The sequence below is a fragment of the Pan paniscus genome, chromosome 2 (genome assembly GCF_029289425.2).
Source record: "Pan paniscus chromosome 2, NHGRI_mPanPan1-v2.0_pri, whole genome shotgun sequence".
Classification (NCBI taxonomy): domain Eukaryota; kingdom Metazoa; phylum Chordata; class Mammalia; order Primates; family Hominidae; genus Pan; species Pan paniscus.
In genome coordinates this window covers 182,713,842-182,726,003 of record NC_085926.1, presented here as the reverse complement: position 1 = coordinate 182,726,003, position 12,162 = coordinate 182,713,842, and the positions used below count along the sequence as shown (strand labels likewise).

Genomic DNA, 12,162 nt, shown 5'->3' with positions numbered 1-12,162 from the left:
GGAGAACAATGTGTAGGAGTATTAAAATGCAAGTGGCTGATGTCAGTAGAAGACTTCAGAAATATTCAATCCTATGTGTCTTACTCCAGTGTTATTATCTACATGTACCACCTTCATCACCATTGTCAAGCAACACAATGGCTCCTACTATATGTTATTTATCTCAACTGCATTCTTCTCTTTTCTCTCTGCTTTTATCTCTTCTGTTTCTTATTCTTTCTCCCAGTATTTTTTTTTTCTGCAAAAGGATTTCTCTTGTATAAACACCACCATCTAGTTTTTCCTTCAATCAAATATTTATTGAGCAGCTACTATGCGTAAAACACAAAAATAAATGACAGATTGTGATTTCAAAGACATTCATCTACTAAGAGAGATAAGACATATATACAAACAACTATAACATATTAGAAGTTGGCACAAGCCATATGAAAAGAGGTCAAGATACTTTGCCATAATGCTCTGAAAGAGAAGAAATTCTCTCCACTTTTACTTGTCTTGGTTGTTTTTATTGTTACTAAATGCTTCAACGCTGCTCTGTCACAGAAGACTTTTTTGTAACTAACTTAGATACAGACATACAAACTCCAGATGCTTGCAGACTTTAAAAAGCATACTTACAGATGACAGAGCTCTGCAGAGCTAAGCAACAAAATGTGTAGATGATTAAAATCTAGAAGATCTGATTTTAGACTTCTCTAGTTATAATCCTTTACCTTTTATGCTTCTGAACATGGGCTTGACAGCGTGGAAGAATCAACATTCACATTATATTTATAAATGAAATCTGTTACCTAAGTCAGTTTATTTTTTCAGGCCTGTAAGGAGAAAGCCAAGACTAGGATCTTAATGCTTTCCCTTTAGAGGCCTGAAAGAAAATAAACCAATAGATTCATTTCTAAACATAATCCGAACCTTGGTTCTTTCACGATCTGTGCCTTGAACCTCAGGCAACTCCCAAAAAAGGGTGACAGAGCACACCACCTCAGCAATAAAATTTTGATGACCTAAACAAAGGTAAAAAGACCTTTTAAGAGCTCCATATGAGTTTCAGCAGGGTGCTGCCCATCTTTACGGCCAAACTCTAGTCTAGCAACACACCAATTTGCCCTTTTTGCCGCTGTATCAATTAGACTTCAATACAACTTGAAGCTGAGTATTTCCATACTAGCCCATCTCTAGTTTTAACCTGGAAAAACATCATGTTGGGCTAGTCAAATAAAAGACAGCTCAATGTTGAGGATTCTATTTATAAGGTAATGTTCAGCTTCATGTTAAATACATTTTTTGGACTCTGATTATCAATATAGAGAAATTTACTTTAAAATAAACACAAAGGCATAATAAAAAAATTATTAGAAAAAGAAAATAAAGCTCTTACCTTGATATGCAATATTGCTGTTCCTGGAGGATGAGCATCTGTTATTGATCTTAGAAGTTTTCCACTGGCCAAATCCCACATGGTGATCTGTAAGACAACTAAGTGCTTCAAAAACAAATTTATTGCTCTTTTTTTGGACTTAAGTATCCTGTCTTCTGGCTGGAATAATCTATTCCTTGACTATAAACATTGCAGGCAAAGAACTATAAAGTTAAAACATACCTAAAGGTTGCAGATCCATTAAAGCATAGAGCCTTTATTCGATCTTCATTTACCCTTCATCCTGCCCATCCTACTTTTCCCTTTAGATTTTAAATGTTGTTCTCATACTGAGAGACAAAAGATATTTCTCTAATAAGTCAATCTGTTTAGCACTAGTAAAAAGTATCGGAAAGGCTTACTGCCAAACTAGCTAGTGATGTATGAATCAGGAGATAAAAAAACCATAACCTAATGCCAGTTTCAGAAGAAGAAAGAAATGCAAAAATCATTATCCAGGAACACAGAATCTTTCTAAAAAGCAGCCTCCATTATTTACACGACTGTAAGGAAGTACATTTTATATAACATCCCTGGTTGGTTTACAAAAATTATTTACTCAAATAGACACATGAACTAGGATATAAAAAATTACAGACTCTGGGTCAGTCGATAACAATTATGTAAAACTTTGAACAAGACAAAACTCAGATTCAGTAATCTCTGGTTAGCTCTACAAACATATTACTTCATAACACATATTTTGGTCTTTGATCTAAGATATGTTTATTTAAATTCATCTTGTTTTAATATTGTCTTATGAATTAAAGGAGGGTCATATCTTACCTGTCCTTTAGCAAAGCCACAAAGAAGTCTTGAGCAATCATTGTTGATACTGAGGGCAGAGATAGCGCCATACTGACCTCCAACACTAGTGCTACCCAGACAGAGTCGCAAAGCTTGATTCTGATCTAAAGAAAGCAGTTTTTAAAGTCAAGTGAAGGAAATGCAAGAGAGTAAATACATCGAGTACAGGCATGCTTTCAAAGACTTGGGAGCTGACAAGAATCAAAAGCAGCAGACAATGAAGTCACATTCAGTTTTAAATATATTTATTGAGCAACTAGCAGATGCTGGGCGTTGAATTAGACACTTAAAAATACAGAAAAAAAAGGCCGGGTGTGGTGGCTCATGCCTGTAATCCCAGCATTTTGGAAGGCCGAGGTGGGTGGATCACCTGAGGTCAGGAGTTCGAGACCAGGCTGGCCAACATGGTGAAACCCTGACTCTACTAAAAATACAAAAATTAGCTGGGCATGGTGGCCCACGCCTGTAGTCCCAGCTACTCCAGAGGCTGAGGCACAAGAATCACTTAAACTTGGGAGGCAGAGGTTGCAGTCAGCTGAGATCACACTACCGCACTCCAGCCTGCACAGCAGAGTGAGACACGGTCTCAAAAAAAAAAAAAAGAATACAGGAAAAAAAAAAGATCTACAAGGAAGCATAATAAAAAATGCTAACGATAAGCCAAAAAATCCACATGTAATCTGTATCTCCTTAAACAAACCGTCATCTGTCTCATCCTAGAATTGTATTTCTTGCTATTTTTAAGATGCAAAGTTATGGGGAATACCATTGTCTTTTAAAATAACTATAAAACTTCAAAACTCAAGAAATTTAATTTAGAATTTGGCTGAAATTTACATTTATATTATCCATAAAGAAAATTTACTAAGCAAATTAACAGTGCAAATTACAGAGTAAACATTTAAACAGCTTCAGAAAATTATTTCAAACATCAAAATTTGATATGCTAAAAGTGGCTAGGCATGGTGGCTCACACCTGTAATCCCAGCACTTTGGGAGGCTGAGGAAAGGAAGGTCACTTGAGGTTAGGAGTTCGAGACCAGCCTGGCCAACACAGTGAAACTCCATCTCCACTAATATAAAAAATATAGCCGGGTGTGGTGGTGGGCACCTGTAATCCCAGCTACTTGGGAGGCTGAGGCAGGAGAATTGCTTGAACCCAGAAGGCAAAGGTTGCAGTGAACCGAGATCATGCCACTGCACTCCAGCTTCGGCGACAGAGAAAGACTCCGTCTCAAAAACAAACAAACAAACAAACAAAATATGCTAAAAGCAAGCAATTCAAATATCTATTAGATTAAGTTTGTAAAGGGTGATAAGGGTGAGGATCTTGCCTTAATCACCTCTGATTTCTCCAGGAGGCACTCAAATATTTATTAAATTCTGTCATCTAATAATTAAAAGAAATTTCTCTAGGGTTTCTCCTAGGCAATGCTTATTTTGTCTAGAGTTCATTATTATACCCACTTGAAAACAATGAAATGAAAAATTTAAATGTCAGAATGCATGCCTACAAAATTTAACTATAGAAAAAAGCAAAAAACACCATATTTCCACAACTTGGAGTTTTCTCAACTTCCCCAGCACTGTTTGTGTCTCCCTTCATTATCTACATGTGAATTTTGGGGTATGTCTTACCTCCCCTATTACACTATGACCTCTCTGAGGGCTAAGATCATGAGTGAATTAACACTCCCAAAGCACCTTGCTTAATGCCTTGTGCTTAGAAGGCATCTGACATCATCTGAATAGCTTTCACATTTGCCAATTCTCCTTCTATAAAAGTAAATCTAGTTATCAGACACAGTCATTCATTCTCAGGTCTAGGGAATAATATTAGGTCAGTCCTTTAGCCCATTCAGAGTGAATACTGTAAGAGTACTTTTCTGTGCTCATAAACTGACTTAAATAGTAATCCCTCCTTCCCAAAAAAGAGTTCTGAAACAATGAGTGTAACTACATAGCACATAGAAAATACTCGATTTTTTTCAATCATTTTGGATTTTAGCCTTCCAAGGTGAACACTGAAAAGGAATAACTCATAAATATACAAGGTCTGATGTATTTTAAAAGTTACTGTCTTTATTCACATCTAGAATTTTACAACTACAGATATTTTTCAATACATCCTGACTGTTCTCCTCCTTACAATTTTTTCACCCTTCCTCGATTTAATCCAAATTATAAAGCTTCCCTTTATTCTATAATTTTCCTGACTCTAAATATAACATCACATTTTATTTTGCTCTTCCAAAACTACCTACCTAAAATAATGTTTTGCATGATCCTTATTTCATCAGAACCACGCTGTATAGTTAGTGGATTCTCCACATACCTTAATTTACAAACTGTCATGATATGATGGTTGGGCAACAGTATTCCATATATACCTCTACTCTGGGTCACATGTATAGGTAACAGATGGACTGAAAGTAAGAGGACAAAGATAGAGCTGGTATGAAATTTCATACCCTGGAGTTTGGACCGCTTGCCTTCCAGGCACAGAGCGATGTCTAAGCAGCATACTGCGAAGATCCTTTGTAGTCCCTGCTTTGAGATCCAAACTTCACAGAGTTCTGATTCACCAATACTTAAAGACTCTCACTACTACTTTCTAATTTAACAACGTTCATACTTTAAATCGGACTATTTCAGGCACAGGAAGTATAAGCAGGAGAACTGAGAATATGATAACAAAGAGAATAAGGGTGCCATGAAGAGGAAATAGAAAAGAGTGGCAATGGATGAAATGAGGGAAGGAAAAGGACATAACTTCTAGATTAAAAACCAAACACGACTGTGCTTTCCTGACTGTTGTTCCCACACACCATCCACTAGCTAAGACAGGGAAGTAAATTATCAATCTTAGCCATTCCTGCAATATGGATTAAATTTACAGCCCACAAATCTGTTAATGGAAACATTCTCAACTTTTTTCTGGATTTTTTACAATATATTTGTTGTTTTTATAATGTTCCTTTAGAAGGTATCATGACTATGAAACCAGATACCTGGATTTTAATTCCACCCCTACCCCACAGATAGTTACAAGCCTTACAACTACAGCATGTCTTGGTAATTTTAGGAATGTTTCTTAAATTCACTTAGCCTCCCTATCTTCATCTGTAAAATGTAGAAAATGCCCATTATCTCACTGTGTTGCTAAGAGGAATAAATAAGTAAAGTAAGATAATGCACGAAGGAACCAATTCAGTGTCCCTTGAATATTACTAAGTGCTCATCACAAACTAATTTATAGATTACATTCATATATACACTTAAAAAAAAACAGCAGTGATGGTGAGAGACATGATGGACAGTGTAACAAATGTAATCTACTTTGACTCCATAAAGATATTTATCAAACTCTTATTGGTATCTTCATACTTTTTTTTTTTTTTTTTTTTTTTGAGACGGAGTTTCGCTCTTGTTGCCCAGGCTGGAGTGCAATGGCACGATCTGGGCTCACCGCAACCTCTGCTTCCCGGGTTCAAGCTATTCTCCTGCCTCAGCCTCCCAAGTAGCTGGGATTACAGGCATGCATCAACATGCCCAGCTAATTTTGTATTTTTAGTAGAGACAGGGTTTCTCCATGTTAGTCAGACTGGTCTCGAACTCCCGACCTTAGGTGATCCACCCGCCTCAGCCTCCCAAAGTGCTGGGATTACAGGCTTGAGTCACCGTGCCTGGCCACTCCTCTTCATACGTCCTATCCTTATAGTACCATGTTAACAAACTTGCTGTTATATAATTTAGACTAAATTCAGAAAAGGTAGAATTTCTGTAGAAAGAAGAAAGCAGTCTTATTGAAGAGGTTTCTCCTGCTAGAGTAACTAAACATTCTGTAGTCCAGAAAATTCTGGACAATTCTGGGAAATATTTGACCAAAATAAACATAAAACCTCTTCAAAACACTTAAATTCCATGGATACATGTAAAGAACAAAATGACCTGGACAGAAGGTGAAAATGAGAGCCACTCCAGGTTACTCTTGATTTCATGAATTTAAAAGGAAAAATTCTATTCTCCTCCTCCTCTCTGAAGTCTCCTTTGTCTACAGTTGGAAAAAGTTATTAAATTAACAGTATATCTAATTTCTTTACAAAGTCACATAAAGGTATATTTGGTTAGTACTGTCAAATCTGTGTTTTAAAAAAATTGCAGGGGTCTTAATAATGGTTACCCTGGCAAGAAATATGAAATGAGACTATCACCTTTCTTACAACCTTCACTGAGTTGACAAAGAGTTTTGCCTATGAAAAATTAGAAAATCACCAAATGGCACAAATGCAAGGAATTACTGTTTACGACAGTAATATAGCTTACCAATTAATTTAGATAACTTGAAGGCCAAATATCACAAACAACACATCTATTTGGCATTGCCCTGAATTATATCTGTATCTTTTATTAGCATGTCTTTCAAAGTACACTTTGCTTAGAGTAGATCTCCTCAGCATATTCTGGACTTAAGAATAATATGCTGAATAGCAAAGAAAAGTCACAAATAATGTACAAAGTCTGTAACAGCCCTAAAATCTAAATTTGAACATACATCAAGAATTTCTGTTAACTCTTTCCATATACCAAAATTAGCCCAATCCTCTATTTCTCAAAGAAGGAAATACCTACATCCTAGTAGGAATCCAGTTTAATTGTGTGTGTGGAACTCTACCTTTATTGGCCAATATTCACTATTCTTTAATACTATTCTTTTCTTATTTTTTATTTTTTATTTTTATTTTTTTTGACAGAGTCTCACTCTGTCACCCAGGCTGCAGTGCAGTGGCACGATCTCGGCTCACTGCAGCCTCCGCCTCCTGAGTTCAAGCAATTCTCCCACCTCAGCTTCCCAAGTAGCTGGGATTACAGGCACATGCCACCATGCCTGGCTAATTTTTGTATTTTTAGTAGAGACGGGTTTCACCATGTTGGCCAGGCTGGTCTCGAACTCCTGACCTCAAGTGATCTGCCCACCTCGGCCACCCTAAGTGCTGGGATTACAAGTGTGAGCCACCACATCCAGCCTTTTCTTATCCTTTATTCACGCTAAAATATTCTCTAGGACCAAGGGAGAAAAGATCTAATCAGGAAACATTTTTCATCGATGATCATAAAACAACAGAAGCACTTTTACCTGACCTCCAGCAAACCAACTCACAGAATTCAAGTTCTCCTTCCCTCTGTAAGGCTTACTGACTGAAGCCAGGGCATACTGAATCCCCATTGCTAGTTGGATATCTTCCAGAATGCTTATGCTTACTATGAGTCAGCTGTATTCATTCCCAAGCCTGTTCATGCCATTGTAATGTTACTGTACTTTAAAATTTAAACAGTAAATAAACCAATGAAACAGAGTGAAAAAGAAAGAGCTGTTGTTTCCATGAACATTAAATGGGATGATTTAGAAAAACTTGGTAAAGATGAGTTTCTATACAAAACTGTCACAAAATAAGGTGTTCATAATATAACAGGAAAAGATTGAAAGTTTTGTTAAAATCTAGGATTTTGCATGCATTGATTGACTCACAGGTGCTTAAGCTTTCACCTCATTTTTAAAATTTAAAATGGCAAATCTTGCATGACCCATTAATGATAAAAGTTTATGCCAAAAAAGATACTTCAGAACCCAAGTGGCAAATACAAACTCAAAGAAAAGGTTTGGGACTACATCAAAAGATCAAAGGAAAAATGAAAATGTATATACTTTCAGTTAAAAATTATATTTTTCAGTTAAAACATTGAAGGTATATATATATTTACAGTTTTTCACAATTTCCCACTTAACTAATTTTTCAATTAGCTGGGTTTTTTTTCAATAAGCATTTCATAAGAGGACATTGACTATAATTGGTAGCATTCTCTTCCAACATTAAAAAGACCAAAAGAAACCATTCATGCAAACTAAAATTACTTACTATACCTTTTCCTTTTGAATCCATGAAGAAAAGATCAAGAGAGATAAAGAAAAGCAAGAAATCAGTTCAAAAGTTCGAAGAAAAGGCAGGTAAAAAATTTCAAGAATATAAGTGACAAGCTTTAGTTATCTGTGGGAATGATACTAAATTTGATTAAGTGATGCCTCTAGTATTTATGATTATGCTCAGCTATGGGTTATGGGAAAAAATCCATAATACTCTCATTAGAGCAAAGTAAGTAAATCCATGTTTAAGTTAGATAAAAACAAAAACAATTTCAAAAAGATAATCTACTGAAGTACACTAATAACCAAAAAAAAAAGAGGAAAACTAAGGACCCTGGGATGGGGAAACATCTTTATTAAGATTTGAACTTTTAAGACTCTGTATAAGGTAAGTACCAATATATTTTTTTAAACACTATATGCCTATAATTACTTAAGAAGAGGCAATAAATATCAGTCTTCAAGAAACTTATAATGGTTTCTTTCTTAATGACCTGGGCCTCTGTTTCAAAGAGAAACATTCAGTACTTAAACAAGTATAGCTCTTCCTGCTACACTTTCTCCTATGATCAACACAGATGTTTAACAGAGATGAGATCTAACCCAGGCCTCTAGACACTTTATAGTATTATTACTCTGCCATTTGTTCCCAGGCTTTCAAGCATATTTTAATCCATTTGATAAAACACGTTGTCCAAACATCTGATTCCTATAAACAGTAATGAGTAAAATTTATTAGCTACACTATTAATACCCAAAGCACAACCAGAATATTATGATTCTTTCTCAAAATGTTCACTTAGACATACTTTCTTTTCCATGAGACTGTAATGAAAGATTATTATTTCCTCATATCTACAAGAAAGCTGCTGGGGTCTAAAAAAAAAAAAAAAAACCAGGAACCAGGCCCAAGGAAATTAAAAAGACAGTATCAAAAGACAATATTCTCTTTTCCTCTGTTAGTTTTTATTTGTAAAGTATTCATTTTAATTTGTTTGCAGTAAGCTATACTTGAGTTTGATTATAAGCAGTCACATATTCTTATAACATTGACAAGAAAGGGATGTTAAAGCAGATAGAGGTGAGGAGAAGTGAGTACTGGTAAGTGGGAACCAAAAATCAACATGCAATCTGCTGACAAATATATGTATTATCATCTATTCTCATTCACCTTAGTTCTTTTATTCTTTTCTTCCTATCTTAGAATTTGCCTCCTTTTCTCTCAGGACAGCAGAATTGCTTAGAATAGTGGAAATACACTTATATAGGATTCAGCATTCCTCAATGAACTTGGCTGAACTTGGCTCTGTGCATGTCACTTAACCTCTCTGATCCTCAGCAGCCTCAGATGTAAAATAAGGGGACTGAACTAAATGACCTCGTAAGTTTCTTTCCCAAAATTCTATTTATCTAACATTAATTATGCCCCACGGGAAGACCACCATTCTGAACACCTGCTAGGAGAGCAGGCGGACAGAACTTTTCTAGGGGGCCGTTAGATAATACATATCAAAAGTCCTTAATGTTCATCTCCTAATGCAAGCAATCCCACCTTCAGGAACATCTGTCCTAAAAAAGTAATCATGGACACAGAAATGTAGTAACGAAGACGTTCATCACAGTACTATATGTTTACAAACAACTTAAATGTCTTATAGTAGGAAATGATTAAGTAAATTAGGAAGAATCCATTTAATAGAATACTATGTAGCCATTAAAAATGATGTTACAGACAAAATATATAACTGCATGGAAAGATATTCATTAAAACAAAAAGCAGTTTACAAATTAACATGATCCCATTTGAGGGTGTATAGATACACATATATAGGTACAGAAAAAAAGACTAAAAGATTACATACAAAAATGTTAGGGATTATTAATACATGGCATGATTTGGTATATCTTCAACTTTATGCTCATCTATATTTTCTATATTTTCTACTATGAATATATATCAACTATATAGGTTTTAAGAGTCTTTTTCAATCAATTCTAAATTCCTTCAAGGGAATTATAATTTTGTTTCTACTCTTCTGGTCCCCAAACAATAAAACTCTTATTTAAATCAATCACCTTTGAAAAGACTAGGTTTTACAATTACATTTTAAAAAGCTTTTGTCATAATACAAAATTTATAATAGTAAGCCAAATCATTCAAAACCAACAGAAAATAACGAGTTATCCACTTCCATGGTAAATAAGGATGCAAGGCCCCACAGAAATCAAATCGTGGTTCTGCTATTAAGTATTCTCAGGTAATCCATATAGAAGTCTGTAGATTCCTTACTAAATACAGTGTCTCAAGTCTTTCATTTAAGGGAGATGAAATGACTTAATATCCAGAAGAGAACACTAAAAATGACCCCCCCCAAAAAAACTAATAGTTTTTTATTTATTATTATTATTATTATTATTTTGAGGTGGAGTCTCACTGTGTTGCCCAGGCTGGAGTGCGGTGGCACAATCTTGGCTCACTGCAACCTCCGCCTCCTGGGTTCATGCGATTCTCCTGCCTCAGCCTTCCGAGTAGCTGGGATTACAGGCGCCCGCCACCACGCCCAGTTAATTTTATTTTATTTATTTTTTTTTCAGTAGAGACGGGGTTTCACCATGTTGGCCAGGCTGGTCTCAAACTCCTCACCTCAGGTGATCCACCTGCCTCAGCCTCCCAAAGTGCTAGGATTACAGGCGTGAGCCACCATGCCCGGCCACAAAAATCTAACAGTTTTTAAATTTAAAAAGAACAAAATATTCTACTCATACATTGAATTCAAAAGCAAAGAAGGTTTAATGAAACTATAGTCATTTAGTCTCATGTAGAAAAAAATGAGAAAATACAACTATCTTCTACTATACAAATAAAATTAGTTCTCTTTCAACCAAGAAAGCAATGTGATTACAGGCCAAAAAAAATTCGGTTTAGAGTGATTTACAATGGAAATTGTTTTAAAAAGCTTATTGTCAGTGAGAGCTCCTGAAAATTACTGAGAAAGCCTGTTTTCCTGAAGATCTTTTAGAATACCCATTACTGGAAGGTGATTCAGAAACAAAAATCCCCACCACCAACAACCGGAGGCAGACAAGATGATAACCCAAGGTTCCCTTCAACTTTATTCTTTTTGTCTAGGTTTGCAGAGAGATCAATAGATATGATAGCTTATAAATTCATGAAGAAGAAAATAAACTTGCAATAAGCAGCAAAACAAAGCTGTGAGGCAAATAATTTTTAGCTATAAAAATATTGACTGCTACTTTTCAAGTTTTTCTGGTTTTGTTCAAGAAAATCAAGTACACTATATAAACTGTGATTAAAGGACATTATAAAACCCAAAAGGACACTTAATATTTAAAAGCAGGAAAGCACTTAAAAATTTACCAAATATTAAAGCCAATCCATGAGATGTACCCACTGCTATCAGACTGGACACTGCCTGAAAACAAAAGGGAAGATTACATTTTAAGATATTACATTAAGAATCTTGAAATAATCAGAGTTGAATTTGTTGGCCTGCCTTCCTCTAGGCACCAGATGACATACAAACTATTGTAAATAAGAAGAATTTCATCCAGGAGGCAAAACGGGAAATGAAACTCAGGACATTTTATTTCTGAGAATCCCTCTAAATTTACTCTAGGGGTAACACTATCAAAATATCATATGTTCAACATTATAGGCAATAACATGCCACTTAGCTTCCTCTAAAGCAACTTTCAAATAAAAAATCAGGGATCCAGGCAAAGTAAGAGGCACTTATGCTACCCAACCTAGAGCTTCCTACAAGGTGTGGGGAAGAGATGAGAACACACTTCTCTAGTTTATCCGCAGGGGCCTAAAGCCATCCAAAGTGTTCAAAACTCACCCACTTCCTTACCAAAGACTGACTAAAAGGAATGCTAAAAAGGCACTGGAGGAAGACAAGAAGAGAGAGTACCAGCGTGCTTTCAATATCCCCTAGTTCTCTACAATACTGCAACAGAGTTCTATTTGGCAAGCCTGGCAATGGAATCC

At 35.6% G+C, this 12,162-nt stretch overlaps 1 protein-coding gene across 1 annotated transcript in view; it reads right to left on the bottom strand.

Moving 5' to 3' along the window:
• VPS8 (VPS8 subunit of CORVET complex) overlaps window positions 1-12,162 on the bottom strand; it is a 262,424-nt gene that overhangs the window by 202,962 nt on the left and 47,300 nt on the right. The window contains exons 9-11 of the mRNA XM_063602631.1: window positions 11,530-11,584; window positions 2,207-2,331; window positions 1,382-1,468 (exon numbers count right to left, since the gene is read on the bottom strand). Coding sequence (XP_063458701.1) covers window positions 1,382-1,468; window positions 2,207-2,331; window positions 11,530-11,584 — 267 coding nt within the window. The remainder of the gene's footprint in view (window positions 1-1,381; window positions 1,469-2,206; window positions 2,332-11,529; window positions 11,585-12,162) is intronic.